The 24,254-nt window shown below is 52.4% G+C and overlaps 2 protein-coding genes across 4 annotated transcripts; one reads left to right on the top strand and one right to left on the bottom strand.

Moving 5' to 3' along the window:
• Positions 1-5,826: 5,826 nt before the first annotated feature.
• Positions 5,827-7,712, top strand: VGF (VGF nerve growth factor inducible). The gene has a single exon (XM_057695121.1). It carries the CDS (start codon positions 5,827-5,829, stop codon positions 7,684-7,686), a length of 1,860 nt encoding a protein of 619 aa, XP_057551104.1. The 3' UTR covers positions 7,687-7,712.
• Positions 7,713-8,881: 1,169 nt separating this feature from the next.
• AP1S1 (adaptor related protein complex 1 subunit sigma 1) lies at positions 8,882-15,166 on the bottom strand. 3 transcript variants are annotated; one of them, XM_057695123.1, is made up of 6 exons: positions 15,039-15,102; positions 14,068-14,220; positions 12,992-13,170; positions 12,251-12,386; positions 11,115-11,252; positions 8,882-9,879 (listed from the first exon to the last, which is right to left on the bottom strand). In XM_057695123.1, the coding sequence occupies exons 2-6, from the start codon at positions 14,167-14,169 to the stop codon at positions 9,832-9,834; spliced, it is 603 nt and encodes a 200-aa protein (XP_057551106.1). In that variant the 5' UTR covers positions 14,170-14,220; positions 15,039-15,102; the 3' UTR covers positions 8,882-9,831. The 3 variants fall into 3 exon arrangements, with proteins under 3 accessions (XP_057551106.1, XP_057551108.1, XP_057551107.1); XM_057695125.1 differs by lacking the exon at positions 14,068-14,220 and having other exon boundaries at positions 9,106-9,879; positions 12,251-12,359; positions 15,039-15,166; XM_057695124.1 differs by lacking the exon at positions 15,039-15,102 and having other exon boundaries at positions 9,106-9,879; positions 12,251-12,359.
• Between the last annotated feature and the right edge of the window lie 9,088 nt (positions 15,167-24,254).

The following is a 24,254-nucleotide window of genomic DNA, read 5'->3' as shown; positions in this document are numbered from 1 at the left end:
TCACTTCTTCTCAGCGGGGAGGGATGGGATGCATTGTCCTCTCCAGCTTCCCCAGCAGCCTGTATGAGAGAGGATCTCTAAGCCCTGTAGCAGTGGGGCTAATGACTTCCTGGAGGGGAGCTGGGGAGGGCTGATGGCCATTGCGCGCCCCCGCCCCCACCCCAGCCAAGCGGCAGAAAGAAGTGATTGCTCAGAACCGAGGCGGGCAGCAGCGCGGCGCCTTGACTGGCCCCGGGCCTCGCTTTCCCCTGGACTTGGGAGTCTGCTGCTATTCCAAATTCTTGCTCTCTTGCAAGTTCCCCTTGGCATCCAGAACCAGCCTGCCTCATCCCCACGATCCAGGCGTCTAACTCCCAGCTGTCGGCTGTCTCGTGGCCAGCGCTCTCGCTTTCTCCCCATTCCTGGGTGGGCACGGAACCGAGGGGGAAGAGGTGGAGGGAGCCTGGGCGCCGCCCCGCGGGAGCCGAGCTCCGGAGCGGCGGAGACTGCGATCCCGAAAAGTGCCACGCGGGGGCGCCAGGACGTGTGCGGACGCGGGAGAGGCAGCGCAAGGTGGTTTCCGTCCGTGTGAGTGTGTCCATGGGCGTCTTTGTGTGTCTGTGTTTCTGTACATGTATGTACGAATAAGGGGGTGTCTGGGTGGGATGTATTCTGGGCTCCGTGCTTGGCGTACCGCCAGAATCAGGTACTCCAAGTGGCTTCTTGATGAGGAGGATGCTTGATAGGTTACTATGTACGTGTGGACAGGGAGGCAGGGGACTGTGTGTATCGTTGCGTGTGCAAGGCATAGCCTGGCAGTCTTGGATTTTTGAAGTTACATTCCTTTAGGGCTTTTAAGCCCTCCCACCATCCCTTGTAAAAGGAATGGAGGGCTCTCAACCCGAGCCTCCATTGCACTGGTCACGTCTTCAGTATGTGTCTGGGTGACTCTGCTGGACTAGGTGTGACATTGTGTTTGTGTAAGTGGGTGTGTCCCAGGATATCAGTGTAATCCTGAATGGTAGTGGTGTGTGTGTGTGTGTGTGTGTGTGTGTGTGGCAGGTGGATGTTGGAGGAGTCTGGTTCAGGATTATGGAAGTACACAATTTCCTTTCTCTTGTTAGTTTGTGGATACCACCTTCATGGTGTGTGTGTGTGTGTGTGTGTGTGTGTGTCTTCTTTTCTCAGTCTTTCCAGTAGCTATCTCTCTTTGTGTCTCTCCTCATCTCTGTCTCTTTCCCTCTCTCCCTTTTCCTTTCTTGGTGACTCATCTCTGCGGCTTTGCCCTCCTCCGGCTTGCTGGGTCTCCCCTCCCCCACTCAGGAGTGGGTGGGGGTATGAAGGAACGGGACCCTGGGACTAAAAAATCAGGGTGAGCACCCACTTCCTATTACTCATAATTCCCAGACCCACCAGTGGCCCCTAGCCCTCTCCCAGTCTCCTTCCCAAGACTCCCCACCCTCCTGAACTGGGATGGACAGGGGATAGGGCAATGATGTGTTCTAATGGGGGCATTTCCAGGGGGTTCTTCAGCACCTTCTTTCAATTCAAAGTGGAGACCCCTGCCTTTCTCATAAAGTGCCCCTCTCTGCCTGTCCCCCCCATCACTGACGCATTGAAAGGCTGCAGAGGTGAGTCACCAGTTGGGGGGCAGGGAGAAAGAGAAGGGACGTCAGCTGTAGGGGGGGGGTGCCCAAGCCCCTACCCTCTTTTTCTTTCCCAAACCTTCTCAGGGAAAAGACCCAGTGTTATGCCCCCGTCCCTTGGTTTTCCAAATCTTCAGCTTGGATCACTACTTGGTTGGACCCCATCTTCTCCTACTACCCTAGTATGAGAGATTCAGAAACAAAGACAAAGAGATGGATTTATGCAAACATCTCAGAGCAAACACCAGGCATATCCTCCTGGTCCCCATCTCAGCTTTGCCTTTTCCTGCTCTGTCTCTCATTCTTCTTTCTTTCCTGCCATCTCCCTCCTCTCCCCGATCCCAGGAACTTGTCCCTAGTCTGGCTCTTTTCTAGAAGCCCCTAGAGGCAGCAGGGTGTGAAGGGCACAGCACATTTTTCAGAGGTGGGGTGTGTGTGAATGAGCTGACCCAGGCAGGGAACTGGGATGGAGAGAGGCAGAAACAGATCCAGAGATTCAGAGTCCACTCAAACATAATCCAGATTGTGGAATCACCAAACCTATTGCCCTTGGCTTCCACCTTGCTGTCCCCTCCCCCATGCCATAGTGACTGAGATTCCTGGGATGTGGATTTCTGAGAACTTCCCCTGGACTTCTGGACTGAGTGGAGGAAGAAAGATTTGGGAAAGAATGGAGGAATGAGGGACCACTCTAAAAAAGCAAGACTTGAACTTGGGGGCTGCAGATGAGAGGCTAGGATACTGAGGTTTTCTGCACAGAAATCTAGAGGTGAAAGTAAATGTGGGGGAGGGGCAGGAAAGATCAACAGCACATAGCAGTCCACATAACCTGTAACATACATCAACAGACATGGAAGGACCCAGATAAATGCACAAAGACACACAGGTACACACACATTATTGACACACCAAGCCAGGCACACTTTTCAGACACCAGCAGATACCCAGACTGGATGCACTCAGACTCCCAACCGCACAGGTATACAGGCACTCAGAGGGATCAGGACCCACACGCACTCACACTTACACAGAGACACCTGGAAACAGGCAAAAACACACCCCCGCAGATTGGAAGAGAAAATTACATATTTAAATTGGAACACTACCATGCCTATCCACTCTCTAGCTGATTAAATACAACAATTGGTCCCCCCATTCCCTTTCTTTTTCTTTCCCCCTATGTTTCATTAATCTCTGGACACACACAAACACAATGCACATGTATGTACATGCACACATCGTGTGTGTGCCCATACACAAGCCCACAGGAACACAAACAGTTTCTCTAGATGCCTGTCTCCCTCATCTCATGCTTGGTTTCTTAGTCCCATCAGCCTCTCAGTCTACCCCTCCACCTCACCTCCCTCCCTCCCTCTTTCCTTCTCTCTTGGATGGCTTCCCCTCCCCCCACCAGATGTCTGAGCCATCTCTCTCTGATTCATCCTCCTCAGGAAGGTAACGTGACCCCCCCCCCCATTCCACTGCTCTCAGTAACCAGGCAGGGAGGATAAAGGGGAGTGGGATGAGGAGGAAGAGGAATGAGGGGAACCCATAGTGGCAGAGGTAGGTCCTAGATAGTTTGGGTGAGGGGGATGAGGCATAGTCTCAGGTCTGCTTCCCCCTCTTCTCCTTTGGCATCTTCACAGTCACCTTGGTTCTCCTTTTTTTTTTCTTTAGCCTGATTCTTCTACCTGTTCCAGATGCCTGCCTGCCTGCCTGCCTGCTTTCCTCCCTATCCTGCCCGCATCTCTTCTTTCTTTCCCCTCTCTTTACTCCTCCCCACCTCTTTCCCTGCAGAGCTGATGGGCTTTCTTCTGGGAAAGTGGAGCCACTGATGGAACCGAGAAGCCACTGCTGGTTATAGAGGGAAAGCACGTGAGTGTGTGTGTGTGTGTGTGTGTGTGTGTGAGAGAGAGAGAGAGAGAGAGGGTGAGGGTCAATGCTAGCAAGATATGAGGAAGGGGTTGAGGACTGGCTCTGAAAGAGTCTCTGAGCTCCTGACAGACAGCTCTGATCTCGGTTTCCAGAGTCTTAGGGCGAGGGTGCCCTGTGTGTGATCATGGGCACCTCTGTGTCCGCAGTTCTTGTGTGTCTGGCATGTGTCATTCCACTCCCCCCTTTCCGTGCCCACGCCCCCGCACAGCTCTCTGCCTGCACCGCAGCCCCCCTCCAGCCTCCCTCCCTCCCCTTCATTCCTGCAGTGGCTGCTCCCCTTGCCTCCCTTCCCTCCCTCCTGCCCCCTCCTCATTTCCGTCCTCCCCCCCACCCCCGCCCACGACTGGTCTCCCTTCACTGGACCCGGCTTGCTGATGGATTCTCATTGCGCAATCTGTGCGTCATCGCCCCCCATCCCCCCGGAACCTCTAACTGTCCAAGCCCCCAACCCCAATCCCTCTGGCAGGAGATGCGGACGAGGGGTCTGGTGGCATTGAGGGGCGATCTCTGACGTTACATTCCCACCCTCCACTCCCCCCCTCCCATCGCGTTCAGATCTTCCCTTTATGCAATGGAAAGAGACAGCGTTGAGTCACCCCCCCCCACACACACCTGCGCAACCCCCTCCCCACCTGGTCTGCTCTCGTCCTCCAAACGTCCTTTGGGGGGTGGGTGGTAGCAGCTAGAAGGGAAGAAGCAGGAGGGTGGTGGGGAGAGGTGGTCTGAAAAGGGGCCAACAGAGTCAGCTGGACAGAAGGACAGACACATCTTTTTCTCGAGACACGTTCCGACCATGAAGACACGACACAGAGGCACACACATTCTCAATTTGTTCCCTATCTCTTCCAACTCGGATCTTTTCCGACCGGATCACCCAAACCGCATGATCCACCCATGTGCCCCGGCCCAGGGCCCGCACCCCGCACCGCAGATCCGCGGGCAGCACCCGCAGGCGCGCAGAACCATCCCTCCTCTCTCAGGTTCACGCCGCCCTTGGGCGTGTTCCTCACGCACCGTGCAGTCGGAGGATAGGGAGTCTGGCCCCCTCCTCAATTTTGGATTCCTTATCTTCCCCCTTCCCAGTATGGATATCCTACTGGGGCCCCGTCAGACGCTGGGAGTGCCCCCACCCTATTCCGCTCTGCAGGCTCCCGCCGCTGCAAGTTGCTCTGTAACCCACCCTCCCGCCTTGCGGTGTCTCTGCATCCATCCTTCCATTCATTCCGCCATTCATTCATTCATCCTTTTCTCCTGGTCCCTCCTTCATTCATTCATAGCCCCCCTGCCCCGCCCGCCTCAGCATTTCATTCATTCATTCCTTCATTCATTCATTTCCCTGGTGCCAGGCTAGCGCACGCCCCTCCAACCGAGGCCTGCAGCGCGCAGGTGCAGGCCGGGAGAGGCAGGCATCCTCCAATCGCTGGGTGTCCTCCCGCCTCTAGGCGCCCGCCCGCTTCCCCATGAATGAACATTGACGTCAATGGGGGCGGGGCGATTCCCACGTGACCCCGCGGGCTCCTCTTTATAAGGCGGTAGCGGCGCGGGCGCTGTCCAGCGTGCTGAAGCCTGAGCGAGCGAGTCTCCCGGAGCCGTGCGGACCAAGCTGAGCCCAGCCTACTGGACGCCTAGACCATCGCTGTATCCTAGCCACTGCTCGCAGCCGAGGCGGACGCATCCCGATCTTCCCCTGTCCCCACCCCGCCCCGACCCTCCTCTCCACCTTCCTCGTCGTGGCACCAGCTGGTAAATACTCTGCTGTCCGTCTCTCAAACCCTCGGCAACCGTGGGCGTGAGGAAGGGTTCTCTTTCCCCCCAGATGGGAGTGTTGAAAACACAGCGGGGAGCCCCCGGGAAGGGTCCCTGGTAAATGGGGGAGTTGCCGCTTTTCTCTTGCTGCGAAGTCGCCCACGCACCATCCGGGGAGTCCTGTGGGGAGGGAGCAGAAATTTTTTTTTCTGTATCCTTGCTGCTTAGTACGTGGGCGCTGGCAGTGAGATGGCTCAGGGAAGGGGGCGAGGAGGCACTGGGGGAGCGAGGATTGCAGGCATTTTCCCATTTACACGACTCCAGAGATCGGCACAACATCTTCCTCCTTTGCTCCTAAACGTCCCTTTTCTGGGTAAGGTTAGGGGGATAAGGGAAACCCCGGATTTCCTGGTTAAAGGTGGGGGAAGGGAATATAAAATCAGAGAGCGGAAAATTCTTACAGAAACCCTCTCTTTCTTTGGTCTCTTCTGTTTTTTCAGTGTCAGGCAGTCCTTCGGTCATGAAATCGCTCAGGTTGCCGGCTCCTGTCCTCCTCTGCTTCCTTCTACTGACCAAGGGGTTGGGAGCTGCGCTCCCGGGGCACCCTGAGGCTCAGCCACCTCCCCCCAGCTCTGAGAATAAAGAGCCGGTAGCTGGGGACGCAGTGATCGGGCCGAAGGATGTTAGAGCTCCAGAGGTCCGAGCCGCTCGAAATTCAGAGCCACAGGACGAGGGAGAGCTTTTCCAGGGCGTGGATCCCCGGGCGCTGGCCGCGGTGCTGCTGCAGGCACTCGACCGCCCGGCCTCGCCCCTGGCACCTGGCGGCTCCCAGCAGCGGCCAGAGGAAGAAGCAGCAGAAGCTCTGCTGACTGAGACCGTGCGCAGCCAGACTCACAGTCTCCCAGCGCCAGAGACCCAGGCGCCCGCGTCCCCGCCTCGCCATCAGACTAAGGAGAATGGTCCCGAGGCGGCCGACCCCTCCGAGGAGCTCGAGGCACTAGCTTCCCTGCTTCAGGAACTGCGAGATTTCAGTCCGAGCAGCGCCAAACGCCAGCAAGAGACGGCGGCAGCAGAGACGGAAACCCGCACGCACACGCTGACCCGAGTCAACCTGGAGAGCCCCGGGCCGGAGCGCGTGTGGCGCGCTTCCTGGGGAGAGTTCCAGGCGCGCGTCCCGGAGCGCGCGCCCCTGCCGCCCCCTGCTCCCTCTCAATTCCAGGCACGTATGCCCGAGAGCGGGCCCCTTCCCGAAGCCCACCAGTTCGGGGAAGGCGTGTCCTCCCCCAAAACACACCTAGGTGAGGCATTGGCACCCTTGTCCAAGGCATACCAAGGCCTGGGCGCTCCCTTTACCAAGGCGCGCCGGCCGGAGACCTCACTCCTGAGCGGCTCTGAGGCGGGAGAGCGCCTTCTACAGCAAGGGCTGGCGCAGGTAGAAGCCGGGCGGCGGCAGGCGGAGGCCACACGGCAGGCCGCGGCGCAGGAAGAGCGGCTGGCCGACCTCGCCTCCGACCTGCTGCTCCAGTATTTGCTGCAGGGTGGGGCTCGGCAGCGCGGCCTGGGGGGTCGGGGGCTGCAGGAGGAGGAGGAAGAGGAGGAGCGAGAGACCGAGAGGGAGCAGGAGGAGGCGGAGCAGGAGAGACGCGGCGGGGAGGAGCGGGTGGGGGAAGAGGATGAGGAAGCGGCGGAGGCGGAGGCGGAGGCGGAGGAGGCGGAGAGGGCGCGACAGAACGCGTTACTGTTCGCTGAGGAGGAGGACGGGGAAGCCGGAGCCGAAGACAAGCGCTCGCAAGAGGAGACGCCCGGCCACCGACGAAAGGAGGCCGAGGGGGCAGACGAGGGCGGGGAGGAGGACGACGACGACGAAGAGATGGACCCGCAGACGATCGATAGTCTCATTGAGCTGTCCACCAAACTCCACCTGCCAGCGGACGACGTGGTCAGCATCATCGAGGAGGTGGAAGAGAAGCGGAAGCGGAAGAAGAACGCCCCTCCCGAGCCTGTGCCGCCCCCCCGGGCCGCTCCCGCCCCCACTCACGCCCGCTCCCCGCAGCCCCAACCCCCCGCCCCCGCCCCAGCTCGAGATGAGCTGCCCGACTGGAATGAGGTGCTCCCGCCCTGGGATCGGGAGGAGGACGAGGTGTTCCCCCCGGGGCCCTACCACCCTTTTCCCAACTACATCCGGCCGCGGACACTGCAGCCGCCCGCTGCCTCGCGCCGCCGCCACTACCACCACGCCCTGCCGCCTTCGCGCCACTATCCCGATAGGGAGGCCCAGGCGCGGCGCGCGCAGGAGGAGGCGGAGGCGGAGGAGCGCCGGCTGCAAGAGCAGGAGGAGCTGGAGAATTACATCGAGCACGTGCTGCTCAGGCGCCCTTGACCGGCCCCGGCCCCGCCCCCGCGCGCCGCCGCGCGCGCCACCACCCCCCTCCGTGTCGCTCCTTTCCCCTCTCGGTGTTTGCATGCGCCCGGCCCCGCCCTCGCCCCACCTCCGCCCACGGGCCGCCCCGCCACCTGTCAGACCTCTTCTTGCGTCGGAAGCCCGAGATCCCAAACTCACGCACGGGTGTCCCGGGGCCAGCACAGGCGGGTGGGTAGTCTGTGCAAGTTCCCTGCCCCCGCGGGGCCCCGTCCCCTCCTAGTCCCTCTCGGGATGTCCCGGTCTGAAACCGGAAGAAGCATTTCCAGTTAATTGTGTGAAGAAGTGTCTGTCTCCCGCCCTTTGGGCCTCCCAAGAGCCTCTCTGGATCGCTGTGAATTTACCCCTTCTTTCCCTATTCTGTTGTAAATACCCCTCACGGAGGAAATAGTTTTGCTAAGAAATAAAAGTGACTATTTTATTAGGACTTTGTTCTCGGTTATTCACCCGTCCCCTTGGGCCTGCGTGGTCCTTCCCAAGGGGCGGTGAGGGACGCGCCATCCACGACACCCATCTCCTGCTCAAAAGCGAAGGCTGAACGATAGAACCTCTTTCAACCCTATTTTGGGGGTAGAATAGGCTCACATCCTTTAGGAAACCCTAAATTCCACTTCCAGCTTGGGGGTTAAAGTCACAGGTCCCCAGGCCCTGACAGAGAGATGTAGAGTGCACACAAAAGGCGCCACAGCTCCTAGTCAATTCTTCTTCACAGGAGGTCGGGGCCACTTAGGCAGTGCTGGTGGCTCCTCACCGTCCCTGCTCCACCTCACCCACCCACCTCCCTTCACTGCTCCCTAAATTCCCTGGTCCTATATACCTCACAAAACACATGGGGAGGAGGGGTTGGCAGGCCGTGGAAACATCCTGGTTTTAGCCACTTCTCAAGCCTTTTCTAAGCATAGAGGATGGGATATACCCTGGAACTCTTGAGTCTCCTTCCCAAATGAAACTAAACCAGGCAAATGAAATCTTCCACAAAGAAACCTCAGAGGAGTGAAACCACAACCCCGGAAGTTGCTCCTCCTTGTCTGAAGGCAGCTCAGGGAACTGGAGGCACCTTGGTCAGTGGTCACTGAGGTCAGAGAGACACTGAGCTCACAAATCTGTTTGGGGGAGGGCTGCCAGGTAAAATATAAAACACTCAGTCAAATTTGCATTTCAGATAAACAATGAATACATTTGCACAGGATACACTTAGCCTAAAAACATTATTCAGCATCACAGCACATTGAAATGGGTGTCCTTTTTTTTTTTTTTGGCCTTAAATCGGGCAACCCTAGTTCCAGGGATGAGTGGAATGTGGAATGGGCAGTGCTCCTTTCCCATCCTGACTGATCCCAGCAGTCCTGCCTTACTTCATAGAGCCTAAGCCAGGCAAAGTCCAGAAATGCTTTTCCTTTTATTTCAGAGGAAAGGAAAAAAAATCAGACACTTTCGCCACCCCACCCACTTAGCTCCTGCCTCACCCAGAACTTGAGTGAAGGAGGGATAGGGCCCAGTCTTCTGTAAAGCCTGCCCTTCCCCCAGCCCTCCCTTCCCTCAAAATAGCAAGGTTAGAAAAAAATTAACTATGTTGTTCCTCCCCTGGAACTGGATGGAGGCCCCACGGCAGTCAAGAAAGAAGGGGAGGGAGAAGATGAGAGAAAAGGACTTCCCTCTTGAGATACAGATGTCCCCCTCCCAGGCAGAGAAGCTGCCCTGGCTGGCTGCGGGGAGGGCTGGAGGTAGGTTATGGGGCAGGGAGAAGATAAGAGCCCTGAAAACCTTTTCCCTTTAACCTGACATATTTATATATTTACAGTTATAAGGGTGGGGGGGAAGTTTGGGGTGACATTAGTTCTTCAAAGGCAGGGAATGAAAGCCAAATAGCACCCCCGACTTGGTCACATTTTCCTGCCTCCTAGCTCCTAAAACCTTCAGTGGGAAAAGGGGAAACAGGAGGTAGGGGTGGAAGGAGGGAATGTTTGAGGGTCCCGAGCCCACAGCTCACTGCAAAAGAAGGTGAGGCTGCAGAGGAGGGGCAGCTGGGTCCCACCAAGAACAGGGCCACCGATGCCCTGCCTCTCCACCAGCTCCCCACAGCTCCACGCAGCCCTGGGTGGGGGGCTAAGCCAGACCCATCTCCTCCAGCACACTTCGCGGTGACTCATCCTCCTAAGGCAGAGACAGACAGAGGGTGACGTGGAGACACCAGGAGAGGCAGACGGGGGAGAGGGAGAGGAAGGTGGGCAAGACAGCAATCACAAGGACAGACAGAGAGACATGGGGAGGGGAGAGAGAAGCCAACGTGAGCCCAAGGCTGGACCGGCTGGGACCCTTCAGGGGAGCTCTCCAGCCCCCAGGATCACCTGCAGAGCCAGCCGTGGCAAGGAGTGGGGTCCAGGTTGAGTCCAACACCACCCAGAGAACCCAAAGCCAGGAGCTTGGCGAGTAGGGGGCTTGGCCTTAGTATCTGAAGGGGAGGGAGTAAAACTGGGACTAGGGGCCGGGAAACCTGCTTTCCCAGGCCTGGGGGTGGCAGATGGTTGAGTAGGGGGAGGGAGCAAGAAGTTGGCAGCAGGTCCCTGAGGAAAGGTGGACCAGACTGCAGAGAGATGAGTCATTAGGGTCTGAGCAGAGCACTAGTAACAGGGTGGGTGTGTGAGTGCCAGGGCACGTGTGTGTGTGCGTGTGTGCATGTGTGTGTGTGATGGGGCAGCCGGACCGGTGAGGTGGCAGGTTAGATTCTGCCCTTTCTCCTACCGCAGGGAGGAGCCCCCCCATCTCTCCCCCTCCTCAGAGCCAGCTCAGGCCGGCTTGCTCATCACTGCAGGTTCCGGTGACTCATCTCCCTGCACCAAGGCTCAGCAGTGGCACAGCAGAGAGGGGGCAGGCAGTAATGGGGTGAGGGCGGGGGTGCCAGATCAACGGGAGAATCAACAACCAGGCGCCCTCGACCCCACCCCCCAAATCCCCATAGCAAAACTTTGCTTCTGAGAAGCAGAGGTTTTGAGTATGTGTGTGTTTAAAAAAAAAAAGGGAAGACACCAGGAAAGAAAAAGAATGACCTATCACGTGCCCCTTCTCCAATTCTCTGAGCAGCCCTAAGTGCCAAGAGAAGTGTGGGACAAAGGCAATTTGGCTGGGATGAGACACCCTGGGTCTTGGGAGAAGGAGGGGGAATTGGCACAGGCGGGCTGTCAGCCACCCCCACTACCTCCCACCTGGAGCAGTTAGGGCTTGAGGGCCAGCTGGCCAACCAGGCCCCTTGGGGACCAGAAGCCACAGGGAGGGGGGTCCCCTCGGCAGCAGGAATGGGGCAGCTGGGGCCCATAGGCAAGGTGTCCAGGATAGGGAAGGCACCCTCAGCCTCGGTCCTCTTCCTCCTCCTCACTGTCCTGGGCCCGTACCTCCTGCAGCAGGTCTGCCTGCTCGATAGCCTTCAGCACACTCTTCTTGGAGGTGTCCTGGACGTCGCCCCCCATCAAAAACTCATCCAAGATGAAGTAGGCCTTCTCAAAGTTGAAAATGATGTCCAGTTCGCAAACCTGGGAAGAGGGGGAGGAGGCAGAGTTGAGTGTCAAGGTACATCCCCGCCCACCTGCACCCCAGCCACCTCACCTCTTTTCTTATCATGGCTCCGTGGCCTTCATAACCACTTCTCCCCACCTTGGGTTCTTGCCCCAGGTCTATGTCCTCCCAACCCCTAGGCCTTAGTCCTTGGTTCGGATTTTCCTTCTCCTCCTCTTGCCCCTTCCTCTGTGATCATGAAATATTACTTGCTCTAGTCTACCCTTGACCTTGACTCCTCTTGCCTTCCCCCCAAATCTGTGACACAGTTCCTACCACAGGCTAGGCTAGCTTCCCTCCCTAGCCCCTGTGACAGGGCAGGGAAGGAGATTCTGGATCATGGGGGTAAACGACTTCCATTCCAAGCAGCACTCTGACACCAACCAGCTAACTCTACATGTCATTTAATTTCTCTGAGCCTCAGTTTTCTCACCCAAAAATGGAGACACAAACACCTATTCATAGGATGGAATGAGAAGTAAACAGGAGAACCTGAAAGCACTTTGTAAATTATTAAGTGGAATACAAATTACAGAATTATTACTATTCCCCATCTAAGATATGCGCTCACTGCCAGTGCCCACACCATAGCCCAGATCAGTTAATTCAGAATCTCCGGAGGTAAGACCCAGGCATCGATATTTTCAAAAAACTCTCCAGAAGATTCCAAAGCAAAGTCAAGGTCAGGAACCACTGATAAAAAATCAGAACATGGCCTCTGTCCTTGTGTGAGAAGTCTGAGCTGAGCTCTAGATGAATTGATTAAGTGGCAGATTCTGGTCCCCACCCTCCTCCCCCAATCTGATTAAGAGGTATGGCTAATAGGCTTAAGGCTTAAAGAGGGAGATTAATTATTGTTCTCACTGTTCCAACTTTCCCTCTCCTGAGTCTCCCAGGGCAGAGACTGAAAGGGTCCCAGAGTTTGGTAGAAAGAGGGGATTGCTGGGTACTGAAACAGGTGGATGGGGAGACTTACGCTGCCGAAGTACTTGTCCAGGAGCTCCACATATCGGTGGATCAGCTCCAGCGTGATGAGCTCATTGTCTTGGCCCTCGATGGCACAGCAGAAGTAGAGGCTGGCATATCTGAGGACAGGGGCACAGGAGAGATAGCTGGGATGGCTGTTGGGGCTGCTTCAGAACCCAAGCATTCTGAGCCCAAATCTCCCGTTTCCCCCACTCCCAGTCTGTGCCCCTACTGGACACAGGCGGAGTGGCCCCGGGGTATGCAAACAGTAACTTACTCTGCCTCTGACTGCCTCCCACAATCCAATACAAGGAAGCAAGCTCTTTCCCTCTCGACCTCTGACCTGTTCAGTTTGACTCAGCAGAAACCTGAGCCAAAGAATTCACCTGCTCAGAGGAGGAGCCAGAAAGGCTGTGTGTGCATGTGTGTGTGTGTGCTGGGAAAGTGGCGCAGGGTCTATGATTGTTGAATGAGGCTGCCAGGGACGTGTGCAACAGACAAGATAGGGCCTTTGGGACAGAGGTAGGCGTGTGAAGTAGGTGCCAGGCTTGAATAAAATCCAAAGGAAATAAGAATTTCCTTAACTGAATCTGGAAAGTAAAGGCGGCTGGAGTTCATCACTGCCCTCCAGGTGTCCTCAGCTCTTAGCTCTCCCTGACCTAAGGAACCGCCTATTTCTCAGCCAGGTGGATCCATCCCAGACCCCAATCAAGAAGGATCCAGGCAGGTCTGAAAGTAGGTGGGGAGTCACCTCTTATAGACAACTTTGAGGTCCCTCCATTCCAGGAAGCTGCACATCTTGGGCTTGCGAGCCAGAACCACCTGCATAAGCTCCCGAACCATCTTCTTTCGCTCCTTGTCTGAGGTGGCCAGGTACCATTTTTGCAGCCGCAGCTTCCCCTGCCGGCTGAACAGCAGCATGAATCGCATCTGGGGGTGGGGTGGGGGGAGTCAGAGCCAAGGGTCAGAGATTTGGTTCTCTGAGCTTGTTTCCTCCAGAAACACACAGCCCCAAACTCATCCCATCTAACTCTACTCATGGCTCCTACTTTCTTCAAAACATCAGCCCTGCTGTCAGCACTGGGTATTCCCACCAGCAGATGCCTTTCCTTGTAGGGGGTGTCAGAGCTTCTGAGTCTGTCACTTGGGTTCAACTCCTGGCTCTACTAGTTGAGTCATTTGCCTTGGGCAATTACTTTCTGTCCCTGGGCTTCAGTTTCCTGGTGTGAAAGATGGAAATAATAAAAGTACCTACCTTACAGAGTTGTCAGGTGGGATTAAAGGAGGTGATACATGAAACAGTGCCTGGTACTTAGTAAGTACTGTAGCATGTTAGGTATCATTATTATTATTCCCTGGCCTCCTGTTTCCTAATCCTGTTTTCCAAAGGTGGGTAAAATGCTAGCACAGTGACAAGCAGCCCGTAGCTGATATCAAAGAGATGTCTGCTTTCTTTCCTGCTCTTTCTATCCACCACCATGCTGAAATCAGGTATTTTGTTCTCAGGAAGCTACCTCAATCCTCCACCCCATCCTAGCCATACACCCTTGCTGATGTCCCCAGTACACTGCCCTCCAGTGCCAGTCCTGTGCCCAGGAGAATCCTTCATGCTAGCACACGGTATTGGGACCCCTGGATTGCGCCCTCTGCTCTCCTCAGCCATCCAGGCATTTGGCCAGCGATATTCCTCTTTTCTTCCTCTTAGGGTGCCTCCTGCTACACGCCCACACCTCCCCAGATGCCAGGTGACCCATTTCCCTTTCAGTGCCTCAGTTTGGACACAGCCATTCAAGGTGGCTGTCTAGGGAATGTTTGTGTAACAAGCACCAGGCGGTGGAGTGTGGAGGAGTGCAGCGCCCTCACTACCGCCTGCACCCCCAGCTTCCCATTTCGGGGGGTGGGGGAGTCCGGGCCACATCCTGGAGTCATCTCTCTCTTCTTTTAGCTCTTCTCTCCGTTTACATTACCAGGGCTGGCGTCCTGGGTGTGTGGAACAGTACTAGTTTAGAAGGCTAAACATCAGAATTCAAGAGAACTGGGGGGCTTTTTGGTGGCGGAGAGGGGGCAGCGCTGCTAGCGTGGAGGGACGGCAAGAGAGGGGCGCAAGGGAGCCGTGCGCGGCTAAGATGGGGGGGTGGGCCAGAGAGCAGGAAGACGGAAGGCCTGGGTTCCGGAAAGAGGATGAGGTGGGGGGCGGAGAACCATAAGCACCGGAACCGGGAAGCCAAAGCTTGGGCCCCCCGAAAGCAAAACCTCGAGCCCACTTGGCTTCCCCACCCCACCCCCGCCTCTAGGTGAGCAGCACGAGAAACCGAGGCAGGACGTCCACTCCTCGGACCCGGAAACTATCCCCTCCCACACACAGCCTTCCGCGCCGGCCGCCGCCGCTCCTCTCTGGGCTGTACGTGGGCAGGGGGTCTCGGTGACTCGCGACCCCCGCTGCCTCCCTCTGCCAGCAGGCCCCGGAGCCCCCATTCTTCGGGCGACTTCCCTGCGGCAGTGGTCGGGCCCCCTTGGATCGCGACCCGCGCGCTCCCCCTGGCTCCGGACGGTCCCGCCGCCCCCTAGTTACCTCCCTCTCGCCCCACAAATGCGTCCCCTTTCCGCCCCTTCTCCCTAAAGCCATTTCCAGCTACTCTTCCTTCCGAGGCCAGCTCGCCCACCCGCCCAGGTAAGTCAGGGCCTCTGAGAACCGGAGGAAGAAAGAGCGACTCACACAGAGGGCGGCCCCCAAGGACCCCTGCAGGTGCAACCCACGCCCCTCGGTTCCCCCTCCCCTCCCTCTTTGCACAGCCTACCATCCTGCAGCCTCCGGCCCTGCGCGTCCCTCTTCGGCCACCGTAGGCGCCAGCTCCACTCCCTTTCTTATCCTTTCGCCTCGTTCCCTCCCTCTGGCTTGAAGCTCCGCCCGGTCCGCCCAGGCCTGGAGAACCAATACGTTGCGTACTGCGCAAGCGCCAACGCTGTGGGGCGCGCGGGAGGGGCTGGAGGCGGAGAAGCGGAAGCCATGGCAACCAGGTCCTTGACTTCAGCTTTGAGTAGCCCTGTCGTCATGGTAACAAGGGTGTCTTGTGGGCTGGTTGGAGGATGGGGGAGGAGGACAATGAGGTCCTCGCGCTTTGGAACCTTGGGGGAAAAAGGCGGGAAAAGGGGTGAGAGGTGGATGAGATGACCACTGGAGTTTGTGAGGAAGTAGGGTGGTTTAATGGAAGGGGTGTGGGCCATTGAGAAGGAGTTGGGTAGGAATTGTCTGTAAGGAGGGAGGAATGACAAAGAAGGCAAAGACAAAGGGTGGTGGTGGGGCAGGCAGGAGAAAAGTATGGAGCTCAAAATAGATACCTACTGAGACCCTGCTACATGCAACAACGGTGGTCTTAAGAGAAAGGTGTAGGTAATGAGGCAGACAACAAATAAAAAGAAAGAAGGAGGGGCTGATAGAAACTTGATGTAAGGAGGAGGGGGAGAAGCCTGATTAAGGCGAAAGAGGAAGAAATAAAGAGAATCTTAAAAAGTTAGCCTGGGTCAAAGCTAAAAATGGACGCTTGTAACCCAGACACACATGTAAAGATGAGAAGGATGTAAATTGTACCACAAGCTTTTTGACTGAGGATGTGCATGTGTGAGTGCGTGTGACTGTGTGTGTGTGTCTACGTAGTAAAGGAGTTTGCATGTAAATGGATAAGAGAAAATCTTAAATTTTGTCATGCAGAAAACTTAATGGTATATTTGTAGATAATTGTTGGTAACTAATGATGCTATTATTTTTGAGTAGCACTTGAAGCAGTTGTTGGTATGGCCCTACCTGTCTCCACTTTGTGTTCTCTTCTTCTTACTCGTTCTCATGGAGGTCGTATGCTTTAGTTGCAAGAGGGTGGGCCTAATTCACCTGGGATGCAGTCTGGTCTCTGATCCCTACTTGATGTGTGGTCTCAGGTGGGTCATTTAACCCTCCATCTCCTCATTTAAAACATGAAGATAGCATGGGATGAATTGGGAGATTGGGATTGACATATATATACTATTGATAGTATGTATAAAATAGATAACTAATGAGAACCCACTGTATAGCATAGGGAACTCTACTCAGGGCTTTGTGGTAACCTAAATGGGAAGGAAATCCAAAAAAGAGGGGATATTGTATACGTATTGCTGCTTCACTTTGCCGTACAGTAGAAACTAACACAATATTGTAAAGCAACTATACTCCAATACAAAAATAAAAATTTAAAAATGAAGATAGCAATACCTACCTTGCAAGTCTGATTTGAGGCTATATAGAAAGTATCTGGCCCATTGTAAACACTTGGTATTGGTAGCGATTACTACTATTTGCCTGTCCCAACGTCTTTCTTCTACTACGTTTTCTTCTTCCTTTCTATGTCGTTTCCCTTTCCCTTCTGCCTATAATATCATAGGCTTGCCAATGGCATAGATGTTGGCTGAACTATCTTGTTATCTTGTAGGTCAAGAATAATATCAATGAAGCAAGTTGTTGACATTAGAAAGGGTAAATCATTATGGAGTGAAAAGAAGGAATGGGAGTGTATAAGAAGGGCAGAAGGCGAAATAATAAAATGTGCTCATGGGGGAGAGGAGAAGGTTGTATATAAAGAAGTAGTGAGTGATGAGGTAAAGATGTAAAGCAGAGATCGAGGCAACAGCCCAAGGAAGTGTGGAAGATCTATAGATGTAAACTCCTGCACTCCTTGGAAAGATGACACTTTCTAGAATTCCTTGTCTCAACGTGCTATGCCTAGCTGCAGAGAAGATAAGATTCTTGGGAGAATTGTTAGAAATATGGGTTTTGTTCATGTAGAATCATAGACTCAAGTGGTTTAAACTAACAATAGAAGATGGTAGACTGCATCTCTTCATTGTTAGTGAATGATACATGAAGAGAATCTATGAGATAGTGGATCCAACAAGCTTGTGTCTGCAGATGAGTTTGGATTTGATGCAGTGGGCAGCTGGGAGGCATTATGGTTGTCGGAGCTGGTGAATAACTTGGTGGAAACAGCTTTGAAAAAGTTAATCTTATAGTAACATGGGGGAAGTTTGAAATGACAAATGGAAGGCTGGAAGATCATCTAGGAGGCAGTTTGGGAATCTAAGCACAAAAATGAAGTGGAGAGGAACAAATTGGAGAGATATTTGTAATGGGCCAACCAACTGAATTTAAAACTCATCTAAGTAGAGAAGGAAGAAGAATCAAAGCTGAGTCCGAAGGATTAGTGGTGCCATTTGTATAAATGGAAAAATAGAAGAGATGAGATGCTCCTTCCTCGGAATGGATGGTGTTTATATTGTTATCCTGCAAATCCCATGCTGACACCTCCTCAAGCCTTCCCTCACCTGGTTGTAGAGGGGGCTCCTGCGGTGGGTGGAAGGGTGATCCAGGTGGCATCTGAAGCCTTTCATTTCTGAGTCTGTGATCTGTGTTTCTCCCTCTTGTGATGATTCTCCCTGCAACAATTTTTGGCATATCCTTTAAGTAGTCATTGTTTCCCTGATGATGTCATTTGCAGTCATCTCTGTTTTTTTTTTTTTAACTTCTTTTTTTAACTAAGCAGTTGGGACCTTATCATATGCTATTCCTAAGAGTCCTGAATACTCTCTGTGGTCGATGTTTACCATTCTTTTTCACTTCCCCAGCTCTAAATACCCTTCCTAGGGTGTCCGGAATCCCCACCTTTTGAGTCTAGGGGGAGATAGAACAACCTCCCAGTGCAGCATTTGAATTTCCCAGATATTCCCTTTGGCAGCCCTCTTTGGGCCCACAGCATGGGCATGTCTGCTGGACTCGGCCAATCCATGCACCCACCTGGACTTTGGTCTAGGAGGGAGTGAGGGGGAATGGGGTGATGAGGATAGGTAAGACTCTGGCAGAGGGTCAGAGGACAAAACCTAGGGTGCAGGTGGAGTGGTACCAATGGCAGTGCCCTGTACCAGTGAGGGGTAGGGTAGGGGCACCTTGTGATTTGTGATTTGGGGCACTGTCTCTAACATGAGACCTCCTGCTGGTTCTCTGGCCTTCCTGGCAATTCCCTGACCTCCCCAGTTTCCTCTTGTGCTTCATTTAGCCAGAGTTGGTTTCACTTCCTGGTAACTAAGGACTCTGACTGGTAAACTTGGTAATCATGCCATACTATCTATTGATGGCACGTGTGAGTTGTAAGGTCCTCTTGGGACAGTGTCTTATTCATCATTTATTTCTTTTTATTTTTCATCGTTTATTTCTTTACAGCACCTAGCACAGTGCTTGTCGATTGACTTCAATTATGATCAGTATACATGGTTACCTAATCTAGATATTTAAATCTTACATCTCACCCCAAATATGCTAAATTCTAATTTTCTATATAATAGTACATATTTAATGTCTATTATTCCTGCTGGAGGATAAACTGCCTTCCTTTCCTGTTTCTACTGTGCCTCATACAGTGCCTGGCACACAGCAGGTACCCAAGATTTGTTGAAGAAATGTACACTGAATCCTCCACTTGAAAATTTCATTGTCATCTCAAACTTTGCTTGCCCGAAATGAGTAATTTCCTTCTGCCTTCCCTTGAAACCATCCCTTTCTTGGTTTCCCATTGTGGTCAATGTTGCCACCTTTTCCTAGGTTTGCAGACCATCAGCCTGGGACATGAAGGATGACAAAAAACATGGCTAACTCAAGGGACATAGATCAGACCTTCCTGATAGACTAGGACAGTGTGTATGGAAAAAGGGGAGACTGGCTGGGCTCTCAGAGGAGGGAGGCAGCCGTCTGAAAACCAACCTGGTGAATGGGGACTTCACCCTCAGTTGTGTCCCTTGAACCTGCTTTGCTGTTATTTCTCCTTTGTGATTTTGTTCACATTGTTTTCTGGAATGCCCCGCCATTCCCTCCCCACAGACCCAAATCCGTCTTATTCATCCTTTAAGTTTGAACAAAGCAGCTGGTCCTGATGACCCTTTACACTCCAGTGATCATTTCTGCAATGTTCCTTTCAACCATTGTTTGCAGTGACTCCCATAACATTTCAGCTTTTTGGTGTCTGTTCTCCATAGATGCAGGCAGACCTCATTTAATTGCACTTTGCTTTATTGTGCTCTGCAGATACATAGTGGTTTTGTTTTTGTTTTTGTTTTACAAATTAAAGGTTTGTACCCTGCACTGAGCAAGTCTATTGCCGTCATTTTTCTAACAGCATTTGCTGACGTCGTGTCTCTGTGTCACATTTTGGTAACTCTGGCAATATTTCAAGCTTTTTCATTATTACTGTCTTCGTTATGGTGACCTGTGATCTGTGATCTTTGATGTTACTATTGTAACTGCAGATGTGGTAGAAATGGCAAGAGAACTAGAATTAGAAGTGGAGCCTAAAGATGTGACTGAGTTGCTGCAATCTCGCGATAAAACTTTCATGGATGAGGAGTTGTTTCTTCTGGATGAGCAAGGAAAGTGGTTTCTTGAGATGGAATCTACTCCTGGTGAAGATACTGTGAAGACTGTTGAAATGACAAGAAAGGAATGAGAGTATTACATAAACTTAGTTGATAAAGCAGCGGCAGGATGTGAGGGGATTGACACCGATTTCAGAAGAGGTTCTACTGTGAGTAAAATGCTATCAGAAAGCATTGCGTGCTACAGAGAAGTTGTTTGTGAAAGGAAGCGTCAATGAATGCAGTCAGTCGTTGTTGTCTTATTTTAAGAAATTGACCCAGCCACCCCAGCCTTCAGCAGCCACCGCCTTGATGAGCAGCAGCCGTCGACATCAAGGCAAGACCTTCTACCAACAAAAAGATTACAAGTACAGGCTCAGATGATGGGTAGCGTTTTTTAGCAATTAAGTATTTATAAATTAAGTGTATCTCTGAGGTATGCCTGTACTCGGTAGTGAGAAACATCAATCACTTACATTGTTGGGTTTTTTTTTGCTACACTGAGCAGCCTGTGGGATCTTAGTTCCCTGACCAGGGATGGAACCTGCCCCCCCGTAGTAGAAATGTGAAGTCTTAACGACTGGACCACCAAGGAAGTCCCCCACTTACTCTGTTTTAAAAGTGCTTCACAGCCCCTAGAATACAGTTACACATTTAAAGAAAAACTTGTTAAATTGAATGGAGTTCAGACTTGGCAAGATTTTGGTTGAAGCCATAGCTTCTTTGCTTCAGAAGCTTTCCACTGGAGCCAAAGCGACCTCTGGTGGCCAGGGGATAAAAGGCTACCTTTAGGATGCTGGTGTTTAAGCTGGTAAGGCACAGGTGTGCACACAAGACACCCTAGTGACGGGCATGTGAGGGCGACACCTTTGCTCCTGACTGCGTCTGAGCCCTCCTCTGTGTTGAGGGAGACCTGTGTTCACAATGCCACAGAGAGGGCAGTACAGTGCAGTGGCCAGGAGCACAGTCATGCTGGGGCAAGTGATTTAACATTCCTGTGTCTTACCTCACCTCTACGAAGTGCGTGCTATGATTAGTACAATGAAACTTACTTGGGGAACTGCCTGGGAAAAAAATGATTTGTAAAACTGATGGTGTCTCCTTGACAAGTTTCATTCTTTTTTTTTTTTAATATTTACTTGGGCTGTTCTGGATCTTTGTTGTGACATGCAGCATTCGGACTTCTTAGTTGCAGCATGTGGACTTCTTAGTTGTGGCGTGCATGTGGGATCTGGTTCCCCGACCAGGGATCAAACCTGGGCCCCGTGCACTGTGAGCATGGAGTCTTACCTGCTGGACTACCAGGGAAGTTCTGACAGGTTTCCTTGTGATAGAATCTTTTTATCATTGAAGGATTTACAAAATCCATCCTCATTGCCCACACCTGGGCAGGTAAATAATTCCCCTGGGTGAGATGAACAAGAAATCTGCAGTTATGATGAATGCAGGCAGATCTTGTGGGGTTTTCATCCCTGGAAATAGAAGAAGAGTGGCCAAGGAGGGCTGGGTGGGCTTCACACTGTGAGGCTGCATCACCGTCTTTGTCCTCAAAATATCCAAGAAGAGCAGGAGGTACTGTTAAATGGGACACTTCCTGGAGCAAACTCCCTTGGTGGTGAAGAGGCTTTCTGAAGAACTCTTTTCTTCTGAGCCTTCTCAGCATGTAAGGACGGGGTTTGAACTACATCCTGCAGAATCAAGGCTATAATGTGTCCTGCTTTTGGAAGCATCTTGTGCAAAAAGGCGGCTCTTTTGGCCTCTAAGCAAATCTGTTATAGATAGGTAACTCCTCAACAACTAGCCCAGTGCCTGGTATTGGTCATATTTTCAGGGTATAAGGAGGATGAAAGATATATCTGGATCCTGGTGTCCTGAATTCTTGGACTTTTGCCTTCACGAGCCCAGTTACCTGCTATGACCCCGAAGCAGGATTTGTATGAGAGGCAAGAAGTATTCCTGCAGGAAGAGGAATCCTTTAGCCCCAGCTGAAGTTTTGGCCACAGATCTCAGCATAGAACTATCTTGTGAACTGGCTCAGGCTACGCTAGTTTTTGTGTATGTGGTCTAAGCCAGCTAGGAAGAGCCTAAGTGGCCTCTCTGGCCACTTTTCCTCTAGTTCTACAGTCATGTCTTAGTCCTTCAAGACTTGCCAAATGCACAGTGAGAATAGAAAAGGAAAGATGGAGAAGTCATTGAGGTAAAAAGAGAGCATCTCTCTCTAAAGCTGAGAGTGGCTTTGGGGAGCTACTCATTCTAGGCCTCTTTCCTCTGGGTCTTGCCCTGGTTCCCACTGGCTTTCTTTCCTTTTTTTAAAATTTGAATCATTTATTTTTTATTTATTTTATAGCTGTATTGTGTCTTCATTGCTGCACATGCGCTTTCTCTGGTTGCAGAGAGCAGGGCTACTCTTTGTTGTGGTATGCAGGCTTCTCATTGCTGTGGCTTCTCTTGTTGCAGAGCATGAGCTCTAGGCATGTGGGCTTCAGTAGTTGTGGAGCACGGGCTTAGTTGCTCAGCGGTATGTGGGATCTTCCAGGAGCGGGGATTGAACCCGTGTTCCCTGCATTGGCAGGCGGATTCTTAACCACTGCGCCACCAGGGTTGTCCCCCCACTGGCTTTCTAAGGAGAGAGGAAGACCTTCCCTCCAGGTTTGATTTCACTTTGCAGCCCCTCTTACTACATCAGCCTCATGAGAGACAAGAAATCCTGAATGTGAAGAGAGGAATCCATAGGGAGGCGTGTAACAACCCCGTCTCCTTGGAAAACCCTAGGGCGTCATGTTGGAGGCACCCAAGCATGCCCCTGGACTGACCCTTGAGAGGGATACGGGAAGGGAAGGGCAGTGAGAAGGACTTAGCACATGTTGAATGACTGAGGAGGGAGTCAGTGAATGAAGACCCTTTCTAGATTTACTCTTCAAAACATTATAATCAAAATTTGCTCCCAGGAAGTCTAACATAATTTTAGGGAAAATTATAATGTGAAGCTTATTTCAGTTCAAGGTCTAAAATCTATCTTTATTCATAGCAGTGGGCTTATTTAAGAAAATTGTGAAGGCTTTTTTAGGCTTCAGAAAGGGTAAGATTCTTATCAGGCATAATGATCACCTTTGATTGTTTTGTACCGTTTGAAAATGTTTGTGTTACCGGAATCACATACTTGCGGGATTGGGAGATTCTTAAAAGATACTTAGTCCCATTGCTGGGAAGTTACCTTACAGATATACGAGCACGTGTGTAGTGGGATAAATGTGCAAAGGTGTCCATCTCAGCATTGTTGGTAACAATAATAGCATTTTTTTAAAGGCCATGAAACAACCAAAATGTCAATCAGTGATCCATTTTTACCTTTTCAAACTGTTTGAATGTCTTAGAATGAGCAGGTGTTCCTTATCATTTAAAAAAAATCACCGCTTCTATCCTGAGTGCTGAATCATCCCCACCAAGGGGTCATCCTGGCCGTCTTTGAACACTTCCAGTGATGGAGAACTCACTACCGCTTAACTACCACACAGTGTTTTGACCAAGAGCCCCCAGACAGTAATTAGTTCCTATTAAGACATGATCTTAATGTCTGGCGGGGTTGGGTCTATCTATCCCATCTTTAGGGCTTTGGAGCTGGAGAGCACACAATTTTGACACCTAGTTCTTGGTATGTTTTCCATTTAAAAATTATTTTGGGGACTTCCCTGGTGGTGCAGTGGTTAAGAATCCGCCTGCCAATGCAGGGCACACGGATTTGAGCCCTAAGTATGGGAAGATCCCACATGCCGCGGAGCAACTAAGCCTGTGCGCCACAACCACTGAGCCTGTGCTCTAGAGCCCGTGAACCACAACTACTGAGCCCACGTGCCGCAGCTACTGAAGCTGGTGCACCTAGAGCCCATGCTCCACAACAAAGAGTAGCCCCCACTCTCCGCAACTAGAGAAAGTCCATGCACAGCAATGAACACCCAACACAGCTAATAAATAAATAAATTTATTTTTTAAAAGAAAAATCTTTGTAACAAAAGAGGCTTGTTTTCAAGGAACACTGATGTGTCGATGGGAGTGGGGAGGATAGCATGCACACTGTACAGGGTGCCTGTACTTAAAGAGCATACAGGCATGCAAGCACAGTCACACACCGGGAAAGAGAAAGATGGGTATGTGCCGAGTAGAGAGCAATGATGTTGACTGGATTCATGGGGAATCCACGGGGGAGGAAATGGATTTGGTCTGGGTTTTGAGAAGTGGGGAGTGGGGACGGGTGGGGACATTTGGTGAGGAAGGAAATGGCATGAACAGAGGTGGGAAGTGACAGGGACAGTGAGCAGATGTGTCTGGGTGGGTGGCAGGTGTTTGAGGAACCCTCTTTCCTTTTTGAAGATGATGCCCAGAGGGAGAATCATGTTCTGCACAGTGTGTCCCTGGGGGCCTTCTCGCAGAGCCCTGGTGGCCAGCCCTATAGGTTCACCCATGACAGCTCAGTGTGCCTTGAACTTGTGGGTGTGTGTTTCATAAAGATCCCTTTCACCCTAGAGGTCTGTGAACTGACAGGGTTTGGACTTTATACTGTGTGAAACATGGAAAGGCAAGGCCAAGGA

The sequence above is a fragment of the Hippopotamus amphibius genome, chromosome 9, assembly GCF_030028045.1.
Source record: "Hippopotamus amphibius kiboko isolate mHipAmp2 chromosome 9, mHipAmp2.hap2, whole genome shotgun sequence".
Classification (NCBI taxonomy): Eukaryota; Metazoa; Chordata; class Mammalia; order Artiodactyla; family Hippopotamidae; genus Hippopotamus; species Hippopotamus amphibius.
This window is presented reverse-complemented; position numbering and strand designations above follow the sequence as displayed.